Source organism: Oncorhynchus mykiss, chromosome 3, assembly GCF_013265735.2.
Source record: "Oncorhynchus mykiss isolate Arlee chromosome 3, USDA_OmykA_1.1, whole genome shotgun sequence".
NCBI lineage: Eukaryota > Metazoa > Chordata > Actinopteri > Salmoniformes > Salmonidae > Oncorhynchus > Oncorhynchus mykiss.
Window position 1 is genome coordinate 18,624,484 of NC_048567.1, and position 20,720 is coordinate 18,645,203.

Below are 20,720 nucleotides of genomic sequence, written 5' to 3' on the forward strand. Positions count from 1 at the left end.
ACCCTCACCAACGCCGGGAAATTTAAATAGTTACACTGTAGCTGCCTGCTATGTTTATTGAGATATGTTGAATAAGAATATTCACGCTTCACAATAGTGCCTTTATGATCTTTATGGTAGAAATTCACACAAAGGGCATATGATTCTATTGCATTTGGAACATTCTGACAATAAAGACAGAGGTAAAGGACAAGTATCAAACACATTGATTTAAATAATTCAACCGAGACATTACTATCCCCAATCAGGAAAAATGGAAGCAATTCACATGTTACATTTCCAGAAGAAGAAAGACAAGTGGAGAAAGATTCAGGGTGCAGAATAAACATGGTCCAACATAGGACACAATCAGCACATTAAAACGGTTGGTAGAGCACATGCCTACATTACCCAACCAACTAAGGCATCAAATTGTATTCCTGATTACTGCATCATTACAAATACATAATTGATTAAAGCAGTTTGAAACCATCCTGTCTACAGCAGGACTAAACACCAATCAGTTGCTCAAAAGAAAGAGAAAAATAAGAGGTAACTGATTAATAGGAAAAAACTATAGAAATATAAAAGACAAATCAAATATAGAAAAGGGCCTTTTTATTTTTTACATATGGCTTGAAGCGGTTTCATTACAAAGAGGTTACAAAAGGTTGAGGACTTTTGAATCATCAACCACGGGTGGACAGGACAACAGCCATCAATGGTAGAAGCAACTACACAGTCTGAGCACAACACTGATTATCAAAATAACAGCAAGTAACTGAAAGTATGTATTTTCCATGTACAGCAGAATAGTAGAGATACCACTAACACCACCTGCATCCAAATGCTAAACATGATTCCCTTGGGTCGTTTTCATGAGACACCAAACAGTACAAAATTGACTGAAACAGGGAGGACTACCTGGACTTGTCAGATAGCAATCGCTTATTTAGTTTTTCCCTTTCAAAACGGTTCGCTACCATGTGCCCTATTGAACACAACCTTGTAGTGTTGGACTTGACCTTTTGAGCAGGAGTCACTGCACCAATATGGTTAACGATATAAACAGCAAACAAAGACTGCAGAATAAAGGCCAGTAACGTGACTCGGCTGACTCTTCCTCTATAATAATCTCAAAGCCACAACATCCCAATCACTATTAAATCAGGATTTATTATTCATTTTCTAGATGTCTAATCATCAAACATGATCGTTCGAATGATTCATTGGAATTGGAAAACAGTTCATGTGTGCCCACACTACGATATTGATCAGAATCGCAGAATTTAGCTTTACAGTTCATCTAGATCCAGTCTGCTTGACCAGGCTGTATTTTGGATATGAAGCTGGCCGGTCAGAACTTAGAAGTTTGATATTTCCGTTTTTAAAAGGGGAAGTATTTATATGTTGCATAAACAGCTGTTTTATCCAAAGTATTTTGCATATAATGTTCATGACTCCAACTCATGTTTCTCTTCTTGCCCGTTTCTTCTTCATCACTGGTTTGGAAGGCTGGCTCTCTTCAGGTTTTTCTATGGGGGAAAACACAGGGAGAATAGTCTTACAATACAATATGGGACTCCTTGTAAGACAAGACACAGGTTGAAAAAAAAGAATCATAAATATAAAACAGAAACGAAGACTTTAGAAGCAGGAAGTGTGTAGAATCCATTCCAGAATGATCACTAGGAAGTGTACATTTTTGTTCTCGCGCAGTACTACCACCTGAATCATCCAATCAATGGCTTGGATAGTAGCTGGGTTGAAACAGAAATGTGCACCCCGTGGAGGTGTGGTCCTCCAAGAGTGGATTGAGAAACAGTGCAGCTGTAGAAAAGTGTGAGTGGAGATGGAGCGAGAACTGCAGCCCTGCCTGTATACAGTCTTAAGTTTTTAGGGTTGCAACATTTGTAACTTTCCTGGACTTCCTGCTTATTCCTAAACGTATTCCAAGAATCTTCCAAATAGGATTTAAGGAAAGTTACTGAAATTCTGCAACCGTATGATTGATACATTAAAGAGAAGGACTAATGCTCTAGCTGGGATAGCCAATCAAACTGAATGGAGAGAGGGGACATCTGGTAGTAATAACCTGGCCTAGCTGCTTCCTACAAGAGCTACACTTCAGAGGAAGGTGGTATGCAGGCAGCTTAGTGGCCCAGTCAATCACACAACATGGCAGCCCTGCCCAGGAACACCACCAAGCAGCCCACTAATATGTCTAGATCTGAATGGTTTGAGGGCAAGGTAAAGCTATTCCTCCTTTAATATTAATGTGTTTCTATTGTGATCATAGTATAGCAAGAAATTAGTGGGGATATAGAATAGAGGAAAGTATAAAGTGAAGTAAGATGTATGCAGGGATCGAACCCCAGCTGCTGGCAGAGATACGTAGTCCAGGGTCTGCAGCACTACCACTAGACCAAACTCCAGTGTGATTCACATAGTTCTGATAGACTTACTATGTGTTGGAGCAGGTAGACTGTTCTGCTTGGCAGTAGGCTCCGTCTCTGCGGGTTGGGGTGGCACTTGTGTGATGGGGGCTGTGTTCTGAACCACAACTGGTTGCTCCACTCTTGCCTGCAGGAATGAGAAACCTTGGGATTAAAGAGGCTAAAGAACCTTTGTGCTCTTGGGCCAACAGGGGTCCCCTAAACGAAATTGCACTTTATAGTCCTTACAGGCCCTCGTCAAAAGTAGTACACTATTAGGGAATAGGGTGCCATTTGACACAGCCATTGAGGTCTATAGAGCAGTGTCACCAACCTTCACAGCAGCAACATTGACAGCAGGAGCAGTAGGCTCCTGGATTGGCTGCTTCTTCACCTTGGCCTCAGCAACAACCTTTTTACTTCGCTCCTCTGACTCCTGTCAATCACAGACAAACAGAACAAATATGAGCCAATCAGGAAGGCCACAGGTAGCAATGACCCAATGAAGGACTCAGCAATATAGTTCTAACGAGTGATGGTAACAGTTTAAATTAAGTTGCTCTATTCCTGTGTAATAAGACTAATCACTATAGTAACATTATAATGTTGTTAAGGAGGAATCCAGTAAGTGCTTAGTCTACGGTGTTACCTGGCCAGTAACTACATCATCTTCAGCTTGCTTCTTCTTCTTCTTCTTCTTCTTTTTCAATTTACCAGTTCCATCAGCGGCAGGCTCCGCCTTTTCTCTCTCTTCATCAGATACTTGCTGTGAAACATTCAAAGTACAAAACTAATTCAAATACTTAACCGACCTAGACTGCTCAACCTAAATCAACAACCTGACAACATTTCCCCAACTTGAACTTAAGCAGCAGATACTTTGTTTTTTTACATGAGGCTTCTGAAATTTAAAATGTGTAGTTTTGTTTGACAGAGGCTTTTAAAATGAAGCAATCACCAAATCACTACTATTACTCTGTGCAGAACCTTGTACAGGATACAGCATGGTCACTTTAGAAGTGACTGTTGCACTGCAGTCAAACTAGTTATATTCCAAGGATGTAGTGCACATTACCAGTCAGTCTATCCTCACATATGCATAGTTATATTGAGGTTTTTAAATGCAACATTTAAATTAAATCCCTGACATCTCTTCATCATGAAATGTTCTGTTTAACTCTGGAGATGGTTTCTCTCTCCTCAACTTTCCCAGATTATATTGACAGTATTTAAATATAAGGCATGTTATTTATTTAACCAGGAACAGGCCCTTGATGTTAGAAACATCTCGTGAGGGGTACCTAAAAAGTGTTTTCACAACTGGCGACTAACCTTGACCGTCTCTGGCAGGGACTCCTCGAGGACAGGGGGGGCAGCCTCTACTGGAGCAGGGAGTTCCTCATAGTTCCCCCACACCTCCGCTGGGGCATTCCAGTCAGAGCACCCGTCTGCTGCAGCAGCAGACCCATCACCATCTGAAAACACATCCAGAGGAAAGCTCTAGTTAAAACACCTCACAAAAACACAACCTTTACAACACATGTTACAGACAGAGATGATGATTTTCCAACCTACAGCAGTCTGACTACAATACAGTTGGACTGTGCAGAATCACTGATCTACAGGCCACCTTGCAACCCGTATAACTACTCATTATGCGATCTAATCCCTGCAATGACTTTTATTGCCAGTGTAAAGGTTTGTTTTACTTACTCAGACCAGACCACTCGTCTGGCTCGTCTGGCTGGCTGGGACACGGCAGCTGGGGTTCCACTGCTGGAACACACACAACGACTTGGCTTCATGGTGGACTATCAACAATATACGCAAACTAATATTGCCATATGATTTTGATTCTTTAGTAGTTTAAAAATGTTTTTTAAATGATACAATCTGATTAAATATCTATACTGCCCTACAAAGGCAAAACACAGTAACTAAGTAATTGTTTTTACTGCAACGTCTGTCTTTCTGTCTAGGCAGAGCAATTTTTGTTACTCCATTATATATTCTGATTAACTGGCTTGTTCTTGTGTCAGGAAGCGTATTACCACACGAATCAAATAACATACCTGGCCATTACAACAGATACAAATATTTTTGACCAAATTCATAGTTAATGCGTTTTGCCTTTGTAGGGCACTATACTTGTCTGTACTGTAAACCATGCCATCTAGAGGCCAAAAGGTGATCCTACACCAGGAGTCCACAAAGAACAGTCAGCCCCATTACCTGCAGTGCCAACTGTTAGTCTGGTTAATGAGACTAGATTCAGGTCTTTAGCCTTTATCTCTGTTATCAGGGATCCTCCTAATAAGTCCACCCTCCTAATAACACAACATTGCAATAGAAAACCTCAGTGAAAACTCCTGCCAGTAAAAATGTAATTGTACTGTGTATACTGTATTCCCTGCATATAACAAAAAGTAAGATTTGATTAATATGTACATATGCAGTATATTCGAGGGAAATATTACTACTATCATTTCTTTCAGTCTCGTGCCCCCAGACAGTGGTGTCTTGATTGCTCTCAGAAGTGGTCCAGTGCTCCTTATCAGGAACAATGGTAAGGGCTGGGGCCGTCACAGCCCGGTCAGTCCATCCTCCAGTCACTACCGGAGCCTCCTCGCTGCTGATAGCTGACACCAACACACACACATTTAACACCCTTCAAGAACATCCACACAATGGCACCACTTTAAATAGTGTGCCTAAGAAATGGACTCCAACCAAATCCTACACAAGTAAGAGCATGTAACTAATTGTTTTTCTTAAAAATGGGACATGATTTGATTTCACCCTAAGCCTTAATCAGACCCTTATTTGAATCAATATGTATATATTGTTTTACCTTGAGGTCTGCCTACGGCAACAGCAGCAACGGCACCTGCTTTCTCTGCTTTGGTTTTGGAGGATTCTCCTGGGGAAATAACACTCATGTTTAAAGGCAAGGCTGTAGCTATATTTCCATATACATTTATATTTCCTATTTGCAAATGGAGAGCAGGTCAACACACAAAGAGCAGTAGCCTGGAACGCAAACTGATATGCTCAGTTCTATTGTTTCAGTGGTGAAACGGAGCATGTCAGTTTGGCTTCCAAGCTAACAGAGCAGTTGACAAGCAGCCGAAGCTACACCGCTCTCTCTCTGGGATCGGAGTCCTCCAGGGTCTGTATTTATAGCAGGTCTGATCAACAGGGGACCAGCAGAACTCAATAACAGGAGAAGACAGAGAGTAGCAGTCTCCCTGGATGCCAAATTAGTCTGTTTACAGAAAGTTTGTGAAAGTGTAGGTGTCTAACCAAGCTCAGGCCTGCTCAGCTGCTGCCTTTTGCCAGCAGAGAGGTATACCATAAGGTGATAGACCTAGCTAGCTTTACCTTTCTTCTTCTTTTCCTTCTTCTCAGAGACAGACCCAGGGTTTGCAGCTTTGGGGCTGACTTTGGTTGACTCTGTGGGAGGAGTACTAGGCAGAGGATCCACTCCTCCAGGGCTCCCTGAGCCGTCACCGGTGGTCTTGTCTTTACGGCGCTGCTCACGCTTCTCCTTGTTACTGACCTTGGTCTCCCAGGTGCCTGATACTGATAGAAACATGGGGAAGGTTAGTGAGATCAAGTTAAATAGGCCTACATCTCATGTTCAAATCCACTGTTAGAATGTCCAGGCTCTGGGCCCAGTTTCCCAAAACAATCTCAAGATTAAGTTCATCGTTAAAGCCTTCTTAGGAACATCGTTACATCTCCGAGCTGTTTCCCAAAACAATCATTACTAAAGTTGCTCTTGAAAATGCTCATTATTTAACGACTGCCTCAGACCACTCATAGAACAGCAAAGTACGTTGTTAGATGTTTCTTGCCCTTCCGCGTCACTTTATACACAGATGTTTATCCGTCTTTCTGTGACTGCTGATTACAGAGGTTTGTAGACTGACTACAAAAACAAAGTTGCCCATTTTTTTGCATAACAAATATGCTTCAAATGAACACCGAGATGACTGTATTAAAAGACAAATACTGTATAGGCTACATACACATTTTTGAATGATATAGAAATCAATTTCATGTTAATGCAATCGAGTTTTATTTGGATATTTGTAAGCTACCGATACATTTTTGCCTCAATATATTTCATGATGTAACATTTGCACAACCTGGATTTAGTGCATTATTATAAGGTAAGCATTAGAATAAGCCGCCTCAATATTTGTAACCATAGGTGAACTCTCTAGGAGCCAATCCATCGTCAGTCTTGTGGAATAATTCTAATGTCAAGGTAAGATTGGAAAGGGAGAACGCTGATTCTAGAGCAGTGCTCCCCCCGAATCTTGGTCAGATTGCATGAATGATTGATTTAATCTTTCATAGACTAACATTAAAATATGACTAATTTCAATTTCCCTGAAATGACGTAATAATTAGCTTTAAATGTATGCCCCCACCGCGCTTTGCTAGGCACAATTGATTCAAACAGTTGGTGGTATTGTATGGCGTACCTTCCTCCGATTCCTTGCCATGAGAAGAAGCCGTCTTAGCCTCCTTTACTGCCTGTTTCTGCTTCTTCTTTGTATTCTTTACCTAAATATATAGATTTCAACATGTATGGTGGATTAATGCTACAAGGCAAAGAAAGGGAAAGTGGTAACATACAGAAGCATCGCCCCCTGCACCATTAGAACAGAAACCCCATGTTATGAAAGTCACTCAATCAAGTCAACGCAGTCAAACTAGGTAGGTAGGTCGGGGTGTGTGTGTGTGTGTGTATGTATATGTATATATATATGTATATGTATATATCTATATATATCTCTCTCTCTCTCTCTCTCTCAAATCACATACACCATCCTGTTCCCCTAAATCTGTCTACCAAGAGCCTTTTGACATGTAATTTATAGGCTATACGGTCCTTACAATCCCAAAAGCTATAAACCAAACAAATCAAATAAGTATTATATTGGAAGTGTCAGCCCCTCAATGCAGATTGATTCCAAAAACAACTATAGAGAGCATTGATTGACAGACTGACAGTCAACTGGGTTGAAAGCTGTATTTGATCATGGAGGAGCTACACTTGACACTAGCTAAGTGAGGAAGCCATCCGTCCCATCCTTTAGGATTTGTTGCATCTGCAAGTTAAAATCTGGCAAACAGACATTGCCAGCTGGCCCCTGCACATCACAGGACTGTAGGAGTCCTAAGGGAGGCAGGCCTCTAGTCTAAAAGCCACATCATCACTAGGAAAACTCCACTACAAACGCCATAAGGCCGGTTCTCAATCTTGAAGGCTTGTTTTAGTGCAGAAATTGGGATATTATGTAGCTAGGTATAACCAAGCATATCTGAATTTATTTAGCATACAACGGACTTCTGTTTTGTATACAACAGATTCAACTGTTTCACTAGTCTCCTAGGCTTGCATACAATAATTTGCCTCTACAAGCAACATTAGGCCTACCTCAGAAGCCTTTTCTGTCTTGACTTGAGAATGATGTGGCACTACTGGCAGGTTGTCTTCTTCAGTCACTCTGACTTCCTCTTGTAGCTCAGCAACTAAACTACCATTTGGCTGTGATTTCTGTGGGGCAAAAGAGAACACAAGGCTTAATTTAAAAACAAATATTAGTTTGGCTCACGTGACAGGTTAATCTAGCTAGCCGAATCATGCTAACGTCGGCTACTAACGTTAGCTAGCTACTGTGACAGAGCTGTCAAAATTAGCATAGCATAATTAGCTAGTAAGCTAACATTGGAAACGTTACCTTTTCTGTAGGTTTCCTTTTCTTTTTCTTCGGTTCCTCTGCTTTTGCCGTCTTGATAGTAGCTGGTTTAGTGCTTTCCATGGCCTCAACTTCAACTATGGTCGGTCGCTTCTTGAAGAGCCCGCGACATGCGGAGGCCCACATAGCCACCATTAGCACGAGCCCAATGCACGCTGCTAAGAAGATCAACCATGGCGGAATCTCGGGCTTCACTCCAAAATCCACCCCGAGTTCTGAGTGCAAGAGGTCTAGGCCAGTGGAAAGAAGCTCATTCAGGCGACCTGCTATCAACTTGACCTGTTGACAGGTCGCGTCCTGCCAGTTCTCTGCCATTTGGGTTGATCTCGATGATTGACAGAATATGCAAAAGTTAACGTTAGCTGGCTAAAAATAACGGTTTTGACAGGGCAAACAATAAAACCACGATCATCGCTAGCTTGTCATCCACCTAGCTGCTAACGCGTTAGCTAGCTGTCAATCATGTAACATTTGAGTCGGTCGAAATAAATGACCCTCATATAGCTAGCTATTTGTCCAGCTCGTATGACTGATGAACCGGTTTCTTGCCCACTGATAAAGCAAGAAGGTTGATTTCGAGGAGCAACAGAAAAACAGGCGGTGCTTAGCAGCATCCCGCTCTACGATTGGTGCAACGTCATGGAAGAAGGAGTCCCTCTGAAATCATGACGAATTTCCTCATACAGATTAAGAATGGTGGTCCTGGACTAGAACAGATTACTTGGGGTTAGTTACCAGTATATTTTATTAAAAACTATACCCAATGATGAATCACATATCTTAAACCAAACTTTTGCTGCCCACCTCGTCAAGTAGAATTTGTGGCCTGTTTTATTGTATGCTTGGGTGTATTCCGACAAATCTAAATAATTGCAGTCTTTGTAAAATTCCTAAAACCAGGTTATCAGCATGCCTAGCATTTATTGTGAGGTCATCCATTTAAACCATATTCAGAAATACATTCTACATCAATCAAGGGACTAAAATGATAATTTGCATCCAAGTTTATTTTGAAATTCCCTACTCCCCCTATACAAGAAAAATATTGACTTTCCATCAAGGCAGCAGCGAACTGTCAGTGATAGTAAGTATTCTGTTTAGGGCAAGGAACAAAATCATAATCACAGTGTTTTTTTTTTTTAGACTAACTTTTTAAATACTTCTACTGCGGTCCTCTTTGGCTGAGCTTCGGCACAGTTTGCTGTCGAGCCAAATTCCTGGGAACTAAAGGTTTAAGCCAATAGAGCAGAGGGTTTCAACTTTACAAAGCCAATGCAGGAATGTATATTACCTTCAGAACTAAAAAAATTAAAATAAAATAAGAACAAGCCGTCTGTGTTCACAACAAACAAAATAACCGCCAGGGGAGCGACTGCATTTTTTGTATTTTCTTCGAATTCCATAAAATTGTATAGACAAAAAACAAATCTACAAAAATGTAACTAGGTAAATATTACACAACAGGTAAACATGTTTGTCAACCTTTACACAAAACCAAAGTTCTTGGTCTTAATGGCTAGTAAGAGTTTCTGTTTTAGAATCTGTTTGGAGGAGTAGAGTGGCACGTAGAGACGCGAGATGCAGGTGTTGGCCGTGGGCAGGTGTTGGTCATCCGGAGGCCTGATGGTGATGGAGGGCATGGGCTGGAAGCCTTCCTCACTGGCTGGCAGAGATGGACTGGAGGTCCAGAAGTACACCTGCAGGGAGGGAGAGGAATCCGATTGTATTGGAATTTATATTTGAGTTTCTGCAGATAAAAATCACAAACTGGGACTGCATCAGGTAGTGAAAATAATTTCTTACCAGATCTTGCCTCTCAGTCATGCTCATCTTCTCCACGATGGACCAAAACCAGCGTTTGAACTGCAACAACTTATCAGCATTTTCCCCTGTTGAGATTCAGAGTGGGATAACAAAAATAAGTGACTCAATCATGGAATAAAAACCAACTCAAACACACTTAAATCATGTAAAAGTACAAACGTATTTTTGTTACAAGACTTCTAACTGCATAACTAAAAGTATTAGGGTGAGGATCAATAACCAAAGGAAAACTAAATACATCCAGGTTTTACAGTTCTAGGATCAGGTCTCCCTGTCCATATAATCTTATTCATTGTGATCAAAAAGGCAAAACTGATCCTACATCAGCACTCATACTCTGAGATTCTTTGTGAATACGGGCCAAGGTCTTTGTACCAGATTCATCATTGAAGGAAGTGAAGCTGATGAGCATCTGCACGTTGACCTCTCCACAGCCGTTGACCAGCAGCCTGAAGTCCTCAGCTGTCAAGTCCTCCAGGGCGTTCTTAGGAAGGACATCCAACAGACCCTTCCTCATCGCCTGGAATGGACAAAACAGTATTAACATTAAATGTCAACATCTTTATATACAGTACACATCCATCCCCTTCTCATCAGCTGAGAAAGAACAAGGTATTCATCTCACATACATTTACACTCTACGATATTGTCTCTGTATACATCTAGGCTTATCCCTACTCCAGCTTTAGACTGGACTGGTGTCCGATTTGCTGTTTTGTTAACTCCTATGGCATGCCAAAAACAGATCTGGGACCAGGCTAACTTTAGACCTAACTCGATACAGAATGCCCCACTTGGTTCCCCTTATTATAGTGAATGGTAATTCACACTGCCACATGAGTGTACAACTTACATGAAGAGGTTGCTCGGCAACCACCAGCATCCTGTGTTCGGCGTACTTTCTCACATATTCGTAAACGTTGAGAGGAGTCACAGGCATGTTGACCCCACCTGACAGCAGCTCCACCTGATATAGCCATGGACAGCAGACGTCATGTTAATAATGCAATGCAATGTTTCATAACATTCTCTGTCACAATTAGACTGCAGAATAGAAGTGTTTTCAAACAGTCAACTTCTGATAAATACAAAAACCTGGCAGTTTCAAATGTTTAATGTTGCATGCACAAGTACAGTGAAATGCCAGTTGTGACAGAGTGCATTAAAACCAGAGCATGCAGTCAGGTGCAAAAATATAACGAAATGAAAAATCGGGACTGAAAATGTTTCCCAAGTGCACTTCCTGAGTTGAGTTGACTGCATGTGAAATATTCTCCCTGTGAGTTATTTACCTGTCCAGCCCCTTCCTCCTTACACAGGTCTATGGCGAAGGCCAGGTCCATAGCTGCAAACACAGCCTCTGCCTCTCCAGCCTGAGAGTGACGGATCAACTGCCGCAGGCTCTCGTACATTACCGGGTCAAAGAAGGCAAAGTCATGCCAGTTCACCTGCTCACAGACACACATACTGATGAGAACTCTATCCGTGTACAAGTCCAGATATAGTGGTTTCCATATTGCAGTGTACAACAGTGCACATATAACAGTGGAACTCATTACCTTTCTGCCGAGCAGCACCTTGATGACATGTCTGTTCAAGGTAATTGGACAGAGCTCATTCTGCAGCAGACACAGCCCTAGAATTCTGGAGATTAAAAAAAAATAAAAACTTAAATACTTGGAAATTCTTTGAGGTAGGCTACATATAATTTAGTTGTTTTATCCCTGAATACAAGTAAATATTGTCTGCACTCCAGATTCCCTATGGGTCCCGGTTGCACTATAAAGGGAATGGGATGCTAGGACTTACCTGCCGATGTTCCTGAAGCAGTTGAGCCTGGCCTCCGTGTTCTTGCCAGGCCGGGGAGAGTAGAAGCCTCTCTTCCCGGGCTGGTAGAACAGGGGAGCGTTGTCATCTCCGTCTTCAGGGTCGTCCAGCTCCATGTCCACCACACTGCGGGTGGAGCCATGACGCTTACGGTTCTCCTGCTGCTACAACCAGGAAATTAGCAACAACTATTCGTAATTGACAAAGTTGACACATTTTTGGTTATTACGGCGTAAAATAATTAAAATCAGTGCCACCCAGTAAAATATAACTGACTGGTCTTGAGAAAGGTTGCTAAGGCTGAAATGTTGACAAACAGTCCCCTATATCCTGTTACTATTAGAGCATAATATCGGTGGGTGATCATGAGGTGAATATTTGTATTATGTTATAGTAAACCTCTAAAAACAGCCACAGTCAGAAATCTAACCAGTAAATTAATGTCATGAGGCTGAAGGCCACATTCAGAGAAATCTAACCAGTAAATTAATGTCATGAGGCTGAAGGCCACATTCCTTTTATTCTTCATAAAACTTTCTTTCAGACATGTCTAATGACTTGTGTTCCTGGACCACAGAGCTGGGGCATGCTGGGACCGGAGATGGAGAGCTGAAGCTTACCTGTGCTTTCTCAGGAGCCTCCAGGAGACCCAGGTCCAGTATGCTGTCAGCACCATTTTCCCTGTGGAAGGAGAGATGGGTTCTAGTCAGGTTATCCTTTATTTTTATCAAACCAGGTTGTCCTATTGAGGTAAAAGGGAGACCAGGCAAAGAGGGCATCCTTGAAATTGTGTATGGTGACGAGGCGTCCCAAATGGCACCTTTTTGCCTATATAGCATAAAGGGGCTCTGGTCAAAAGTAGTGCACTGCGAGCAGGGTGCTATTTTGAGAACAAAATGACAGAGTGGTGAATAGGACACTGTACTATACCTTCCATGTGCAATGAGCAGCTCCATGGCCTCCTCCACCCTGGCCCTGAGAGAGTCCTCACTGGCCAGGAGCAACAGCAGCTGGGCTGGGGAGAGCTCCAGCAGCATCCCTGTGATCTTACTGGCAAACGCCTGGAGAGGAAGGAACAACACCAGTCAGTCACATTATGTAGACTGTCTTGAGGTTTTCACTTATTCACCACCCATCACATACAGTATTCCTTGATTGTATATAGAGATATTATGCATTATAGATTAGATAATGAATGGATACTGCATTTATAGATAATACTTTAATTAGAATTAGATTGTTGTAAAGCTGGTAGGTACCGGCTGCATAGCGTGGACGCGGGGGTACAGCCTCTCTCCCAGGGCCTGTCTGTGGGCAGGTAGTGGGTCAGGTTCGTCACTGGGGTTCCCCTCAGAGGCTGGCCTGAAGGGCCGGGTGTCAATGGACAGCTGTCTCCTCGAGTCCCTGGAACACACACACAGAAAGGAAGGTTAGCTAGCGCCCGCAAACATTCTACACCCAAATCAAACTGGCCAGTGCAAGCCATTGTCTTACGCCAGATCAATGCTCGTCCCTCAACCGATCGGTCTTGTAGGACGTGGAACTAATCTATAAAACTAGATTTTGCTCAACACTAGTTCCTAATTCTGGCTACGACGGCAAACCATGCTCCAGCTAACAGCCTAGTACAAGCTTGTTTGAATGGCCATACGGTAGCTAGTTTAACAGCTTGTTGATTAAGTTGTACAGAACCAGGGTTACGGGACTCTCAGAAATCAGCATGTATGCAACAGACAGCTGCCATTGTGCCTCGCTACTTTGTAACATTTGGCCAACGCGATAACGTTGCAGAGAGCAGTCAGCTGTGCTGTAGAACAAGGCACACTAATCACAGCAGAACAGATATCATGAAAACTCATGTGCATTGCTAGAGCTAGAGGGAGTATTCAGCATTGAGAGTGTGAACTGGTGTTTTCATATGGATTGATTAGAAATGTTCGTACATAAAGAATTACCACCACAAAACACCTTAGCTAGATATAGAATTAGGTAGTGAAGACATCCTCATTACTCTTTTAAATATTAGCTACAGGTTCATCATTTTTGGTAAGATTAACTGACGCTTGAGGATGAACAGGGGTTCAGTAGATGATGTCACCTTGGTAAAAAAAATTATGTTAGGACAGCATATTGTAGTCAGACTTCTTTTTAGCTATCCATGAGTGTCTGCGAGTTCAGACAGTTCAGTACAGACGGCCGCCATGTTATCCGATGTGAGACAATGCAGTGCAGGACAGAAACTTTGGTGGATGCGTAACCAGGTCAGCTAGGCTCGGCTCGGCTCAGCTCGGTAGTGTAAAATGTTATTTCGGTGTAGTTGAGTAGAGATGTAAAAGTTACAACTTTCAAACTGTGTTGCATTTGAATTGCTTCGTGTGACACCACCAGCAACTGATAAGCAATTCATCTACAACGTGGTTGCATCCAGTTGCAAAATAAATAAAAATACTTTGTGCGCTAGTTGCAAGCAACAGCCAATCAAAATGACTGCGGCGCACATGATCCATTTGAAGGGTCGCAACTCTGACCCAGTTGTCAAGTCAACACAGCTGTCAGTGCTGCAGGAACCGTGATCAAGGTTGGAAGAAGAGACATTAGCCAAACGAGAGCTGTAAATAAATATTGGCATCATGGGAAGTCATGGTTAATAACTGCACTAGCTAGCTTAGTTTATTGCTAGCTTGGTCATTTTGACTAGCTGAGGTACGACTTCTCAAACCATAATGACAATAGCAACTTCAATTTGATTGGCTGTTGCACGCAATTTCAATTACGTTTGAGTTACTTCGTGTATCAGCAAAGTTGCTTGAGATGTCACTTGCAACCTCTAACTGCAACTAAATTTGCTTGAAAGTAGCTTTGTGTAACTCCAGCCTGACACATGAAGGTCAAATGTTTTCTGAAAGGCAACATGTCCTAATGACACAATACAACCACAGGGTTGGTGGGCAGGGAGGTATGTCTCACCTGTCTCGGTCTCTCCTAGAGCCGGCTCGGAGCCCTCCACTCCTCCGCTCCCTCTCCCGGTCTCTGTTCCTCAGCCGCTGCATCAGATCTACACACAGAGGGAGACTTTAGGAAAGATATATCTCTGTTCTCCTCTGAAATTCCTCTTGCTTCCCCCAGAGTGGTGGTAGCAGTAAGTTGTCAGTCACCATGTTAAACTGCCATTTGGGTTAAGTAATTAATAAATTGACGCTAGTAGTTTCATACTCAATGTCATACTTGAGTTGTAATCGTGATGACACGTACTGCTGGCCTGCATGCCCTTGCTGACGCTCTGCACACAGTCCAGGTTGGGCAGCTTGTCATTGGACAGGAAGGCCAAGGCGATGGCCGTGTAGAAGCTACGGGCCACGCCACTACCCTCGCCCGGCTCGTCCTTGAAGGTGACCTTGACGCGGTGCACAGCCATGGGTGTGGTGGTGCAGCGCCTGCCAAAGTGGGTGTTGAGCTGCCTCATGGTCTGCTGGATCAGCTGGTCACGGTCACGGTCCACCTCCAGGGCCAGGTCACGGGACTGGAGGTTACGGAGTTTCTCCATCTCCCGGCGGAACTTAGACTCCTTCACCTCAAATCCCCCCAGCTCGGTCAGGATCTGGGGACGGGATCAGACAGACAGGATTAAATGTCTGGTTAGATCGTCAACTGTTTTTAATGTTTAACATATTTTTTTTGTCCTGATCTCATCTTGGTAATTGTACTTTTCTTTATTACATGTTTGTCTGTCAAGATCTGGGGACAGAAACTGTAGAGCTGTAGTAACTTCTACCGTTCTAAAAGCGTACATTTGGATCCGGGATGCTGATTGGTTGATAGCTGTTAGTTATTCACGATAATCCACAGGGAAAAGCCTGTTAACAGTTCCATTTGAATCATCAATGCCCTGTTCAACAGTCCAGCCAGGCAATTCATAAACTTTCATCCTCTTGGTAAAGGTAATTTTTATTTATTTTGTCCATGTCTAGCTGTATATTTTTGTGGATTTCATTGTATTAATGGTTTGGGGCAGGGGAAATACTATAAATATAATACAGTATAAGTGTTTAAACCAATCCCTGAGTGTGCATACCGATCCAGGCTCTGCTCCAACATCCTCCATGAAGACGCGCCCGAACAGCTCCAGAGACAGACGCCAGCGGCCCAGCAGCATGTCATGGGAGATCACCATCCCCATGAAACTACAGTGGGGTCTGGAGAGGACAGAGAGATTATATACTTCCTGGTTAATATTACAGTGGGGTCTGGAGAACACAGGAGAAGGCACAACAATGTTACGTCCTTGTTAATACAAAAGACAGGAGAGTAAGGGGCATTTACATATGCAGTTGTATGACGCAAAGAGGGAGAACATTTTTAATTTATTTATGTAACCTAACTATATTCATTGTTTCCTTACTGAAGCAAAAAGAGATCGACCTGAGAAAGCAGACCGAGATGGGATTTTCATTTATTTACTAGCCACTAAGACACGTGTACCATACCTAAAGGAAGGGAGCGGGGGGCCATCACTCTCAGTGAGGCCTATTTCAGCCAGGAGGCTGCTCTTCAGCTGGGCAGCTAGGTCATGGGGTGAGGGGCCTGGCTTTGGAGCCACTAGCTCCTGGTCCATGGGCTGGTCCTCTCTGCCGCGTTGACTAGTCTCCATACTCATCACGTTCTTCAAGTTGGCTGAGTAGGACATCTTGGTGGGTAGGATCTGTAGGACACAACACAGCTGTGGTTGTAGTGAATGGTTTCTATAATGAATGTTTTTTATTATGATGGAAATGTACTATGAAGACTGTGGCTCTGCTCCCATAATTTGATGCATCTCTCCTTCCTATTTTTCCTTCCATGAAGTACTAATCACTGATCTAACATGGATTGGCGTTGGCAAGCTTTCCAGTTTCCATTGCTTTCACCAATCCAGCCATGTTAGACCAGTGATTCCTTCAAGAAAGGAGGGAAGGGCGGGATAAGGGAAGGATGCATGTTGATTGAAGGGATGAGGGATAAGGGAAGGATGCATGATAAGCGTATTAGAGCTGGTGTGTTGTCAGGGCACACAGTGTGTTATGTATACCTGAGAGGAGCCCATGTTAACCTCCATACAGCTGCGGTCCAGGGTGGACTCGGCCAGGCCTTTGCTTGCTGTGTACGAGGACGAGTACAGGCCCTGACTAGGCCGGCCAAACAGATCCTCCTTCCTTGCATTGGGCTGGGAGGTAGAAAAATGAAAAATAAGTTGCAGTGTCATTATTGTAACAAACTAAAAACAGAGATGAACAGCGTATTGTTAGTGGTGGATTTATTGACTTCAAGTGTATATTGCACTGCTTGCCCGATAAAGGTAGGCAAATAAGCTCTATAGCTGTGATTTAACATAATTACGGTCTGCATCAATTACACTGCATTAAGGATTATACAGAAGAGGCTGTTTGGAGAGCCCGTTAGGACTTCACCTGCACATGTCACTTTCATTTCCCTCGGATAGTTATCAATAAAATGTCACAATAAAGTGCAGAGTTTTAGATTTGCCTGGTGGGGGGCAAGGAGACCCCCAGTTCCGCTTAAACCATTGACAACTAAAATCTGTTTTCTAGGGGTTGTTAAATAAATAAAAACTACTTGGTTGTAATATCTTAACCTCATGAAGAGCATAGTCAGAACTACACAGTTCAGATTATTCCACATTTAGCTCAATCAGAGTTAAACAACAAGTATCCATGCTTGTCATGATCAGTAAACATAAATTGGCCACGTAATTTCAGATATGTTGAGGCTACCCTGACGTCTCTCAACCTTTAGTTAGATATTCGAGTGAAAAGTAAACTAACTATACCTGATAAATATGAGAGGTTTAGGTTCATTTCCCCATCCGTGTGGGCTCTGCCTGTCAAGCAGCAGAAGGCCGCATTTCCCAATGTAAGCCCATTGTTAGCTGATAATGACGTTTACTTTGCAAGCTACCGGTAGAAACGTTGTACAGTTGGCTAAACATAGTGCTAAGTAGACCTTATGTACTTTTTTTTCTCTAACCAACAGACCTACTTAGTGAAGTTAACTAACATAAGCCCTTTAAAAAACAATTGGGTGTTTAAATCGCAATTGCTGCTGACAAAGATGATTAATGGACCACATCAAATTGGCTAGCCAATAACAGATGACATCAATATGGCTAGTTAACAAGCTAACTTTCAGGGGATAAACTAGAAGTCTATATCCAAATATTGTTTCATTTGCTTGGCATCTAGAGGTGATTACAGTAGTCCAAATGATAATTTGACGAGGACTTGCCAATGTCAAGCTCTTTCCAAAAGCCTAACTTCTGATGAAGCAAGCTAAGTAACATAGTTTGTTTAGCTAGCTAGATGCCAAATGATAGGTTACCCTCATGCATCTGAAAATCCATGATCTATTGATGTTTACTGATCATGAAAAACATGCAGTTACTTGTTGTTTAACTCTGATAGAGCTAAATGTGGAATAATCAGAACTGTGTAGTTCTGACTATGCTCTTCAAAGTGATATTAAAACCAAATAGTTAACAATCCCTTAAAAACAGCATGTACTTGTCAATGGTTTTAGTGGAGCTGGGGGTCTCCTTGCCAAATCTAACGCTCTGCACTGTATTGTGACATTTTATTGATAACGACTTATACTGGTCAGTGCAAATGAAAGAAATGCACTAACCTGCAGGAGGTGAGGCTGGTCTGCCAGGGGGATGGCCTCAGCCAGGGGGACCTCGAAGGGGTTGGGGGGGATACAGCCCAGGAAGGTCATGGAGTCAGAGCGCCGGAAGAACGGGTGATTCTGCCCCGTCTCAGCAGGGACCGGGTCATCCTCCTTATCCTGGAGCGTGGAGCCTGAGAGGGAGAGAGGTCAGCACTACTTTCCTGCATTTCTTCACACTGCAAAAGACCACAGGGAAAGACTGGCCAAAAAACAACTGTACATAGGCAGTTGTTTGAACTATCACCTACATCAGGGCTCTTCAACCCAGTTCCTGGAGAGCTACCGTCCTGTAGGTTCACGGCAACTGTAATCACACACACACCTGATTCTAATAATTAGCTGGTTGATAATCTGAAATCAGGTTACTTAAAACTGGGGTTGGAGTGAAAACCTACGAGGGTAGCTCTCCATGAACAGGTATGGAGAGCCATGACCTACAGTGACGTGTAAAAGTATTTGCCCCCTTTCTGATTTTCTCTATTTTTGCTACTGAATGTTATCAGAGCTTTCTAGAAGAAAAAGAAACGCACACCTATTTAGGCGAGGTGCTGGCTAGCGGAGTAGAAAACTTGAAAATTAAAGAGAGCCGCACACTCTAGGATCATCAGAACTTTAACTAAAACATAATACTAGATAAAGAGAACCCGAGTTTACAAATAACCGAAATGTATACTTATTTTATTTATTTAATTAACAAAGTGATGCAACACCCAATATTCCCCTGTGTGAAAAAGTAATTGCCCCTTATACTCAATAACTGGTTGTGCCACCTTTAGCTACAATGACAGCAACCAAATGCTTCCTGTAGTTGTTGAGTCGCTCAACGCTGTGGAGGAATTTTGGCCCATTCTTGCATGTTGAACTGCTTTAGCTCAGCAACATTTCTGGCTTCACGAACTGCTCAGTTCAAGTCCTACCACAACGTCGTCTCAATTAGGATTAGGTCTGGACTTTGACTAGGCCATTCCAAAACTTTAAATGTCACTTTCGGATCATTTTCTTGCCGCATGACCCAGATGCGCTTCAGCTTCAACTCAGACGGATGGCCTGACATTCTCCTGTAGAATTCTGATAATAGAAGGAACTGTGAATTCTGCTCTAAGGCAAGTCATTCAGGTCCTGAGGGAGCAAAGCATCCCCAAACCGTCACATTACCACCACCATGCTTGTGGTTTCTTACTGTGGAATGCAGGGTTTGGTTTTCGGCAGACATAATGGGACCCATCTCATCCAAAAAGGTGTATCAAGTTCACCAAAAAGCACCTGAAGAATTAAATTTCCATTGACAGATGAGTCAACAGTATAACAACTTTTTGGACATTGGTTTTCGGCAGGCATAATGGGACCCATGTCGTCCAAAAAGTTGTTATACTGTTGACTCATCTGTCAATGGAAATGTAATTCTTCAGGTGCTTTTTGGTGAACTTGATACACCTTTTTGGATGAGATGGGTCCCATTATGTCTGCCGAAAACCAAACACTGCATTCCACAGTAAGAACTTTAACCAATGGTCAAGCATGTTTATTGAACCCTTATTTTACCAGGTAAGTTGACTGAGAACACATTCTCATTTACAGCAACGACCTGGGGAATAGTGCCAAAGCAACAACTACTCTTCTTGGGGTCCAGCAAAATTAAGGCAGTTTAAACAAATACAATACATTCATTCAGATTTCACAACACACTGTGTGCCCTCAGGCCCCTACTCCACCACTACAACATATCTACAGTACTAAATCCATGTGTATGTATAGTGTGTATACACACTATACATACACATGGATTTAGTACTGTCAATGCCAATGTCTGTGTTTCTTCACAGTCCCCGCTGTTCCATAAGTTTTTTTTATTTTTATCAGTTTAAAAAAAAATCTAACTTGACTGCTTGCGTCTGTTACTTGATGTGGAATAGAGTTCCATGTAGTCATGGCTCTATATAGTACTGTGTGCCTCCCATAGTCTGTTCTGGACTTGACTGTGAAGGGCCCTCTTGTGGCATGTCTTGTAGGGTAAGCATGGGTGTCCGAGCTGTGTGCCAGTAGTTTAGGCAGGCAGCTCATAAATAAAAGTAGTGATAAAGTCAATCTCTCCTCCACTTTCAGCCAGGAGAGATTGATATGCATATTATTAATATTAGCTCCTTTTTTGTGGCACCTGACCATA

At 42.6% G+C, this 20,720-nt stretch overlaps 2 protein-coding genes across 22 annotated transcripts in view; both read right to left on the reverse strand.

Annotated features, from left to right (window-relative positions):
- Positions 1–97: 97 nt before the first annotated feature.
- On the reverse strand, positions 98–8,764 carry LOC110511506 (protein LYRIC). 4 transcript variants are annotated; one of them, XM_021592424.2, is made up of 12 exons: positions 8,171–8,764; positions 7,867–7,986; positions 6,908–6,989; positions 5,796–5,996; positions 5,266–5,334; positions 4,895–5,053; positions 4,128–4,187; positions 3,747–3,889; positions 3,064–3,180; positions 2,749–2,850; positions 2,445–2,562; positions 98–1,514 (listed from the first exon to the last, which is right to left on the reverse strand). In XM_021592424.2, the coding sequence occupies exons 1-12, from the start codon at positions 8,501–8,503 to the stop codon at positions 1,447–1,449; spliced, it is 1,572 nt and encodes a 523-aa protein (XP_021448099.2). In that variant the 5' UTR covers positions 8,504–8,764; the 3' UTR covers positions 98–1,446. The 4 variants fall into 4 exon arrangements, with proteins under 4 accessions (XP_021448099.2, XP_021448085.2, XP_021448093.2 ...); XM_021592410.2 differs by having other exon boundaries at positions 4,128–4,190; XM_021592418.2 differs by having other exon boundaries at positions 4,892–5,053.
- A 151-nt stretch (positions 8,765–8,915) lies between these two features.
- Positions 8,916–20,720, reverse strand: part of LOC110511375 (E3 ubiquitin-protein ligase UBR5) — a 43,242-nt gene continuing 31,437 nt past the window's right edge. For 10 of the 18 annotated variants that reach the window (XM_036970792.1, XM_036970864.1, XM_036970817.1 and 7 more), the window contains 16 exons: positions 18,515–18,687; positions 16,905–17,039; positions 16,324–16,538; positions 15,912–16,032; positions 15,053–15,437; positions 14,807–14,894; positions 13,099–13,243; positions 12,770–12,900; positions 12,460–12,520; positions 11,822–12,003; positions 11,572–11,656; positions 11,305–11,460; positions 10,866–10,979; positions 10,349–10,532; positions 9,992–10,077; positions 8,916–9,885 (listed from right to left, as the gene is read on the reverse strand). In XM_036970792.1, the coding sequence (XP_036826687.1) occupies positions 9,673–9,885; positions 9,992–10,077; positions 10,349–10,532; positions 10,866–10,979; positions 11,305–11,460; positions 11,572–11,656; positions 11,822–12,003; positions 12,460–12,520; positions 12,770–12,900; positions 13,099–13,243; positions 14,807–14,894; positions 15,053–15,437; positions 15,912–16,032; positions 16,324–16,538; positions 16,905–17,039; positions 18,515–18,687 (2,474 nt within the window). In that variant the 3' untranslated portion in view covers positions 8,916–9,672. The remainder of the gene's footprint in view (positions 9,886–9,991; positions 10,078–10,348; positions 10,533–10,865; positions 10,980–11,304; positions 11,461–11,571; positions 11,657–11,821; positions 12,004–12,459; positions 12,521–12,769; positions 12,901–13,098; positions 13,244–14,806; positions 14,895–15,052; positions 15,438–15,911; positions 16,033–16,323; positions 16,539–16,904; positions 17,040–18,514; positions 18,688–20,720) is intronic. The other 8 variants (XM_036970799.1, XM_021592396.2, XM_021592398.2 and 5 more) reach the window with 8 other exon arrangements.

What these genes read in the sequence shown, in the direction of transcription:
- LOC110511506 (XM_021592405.2), bottom strand. Translation starts at nt 8,503, where the DNA reads ATGGCAGAGAACTGGCAGGACGCGACCTGTCAACAGGTCAAGTTGATA. An exon ending in GACTGAAAGAAATGATAGTA is followed by an intron (nt 4,191 to 4,891) that starts GTAATATTTCCC and finishes TGTGTGTTCCAG; the next exon opens with CAGTGGAACCCCAGCTGCCG. An exon ending in CCCTGCCAGAGACGGTCAAG is followed by an intron (nt 3,181 to 3,746) that starts GTTAGTCGCCAG and finishes AATGTTTCACAG; the next exon opens with CAAGTATCTGATGAAGAGAG.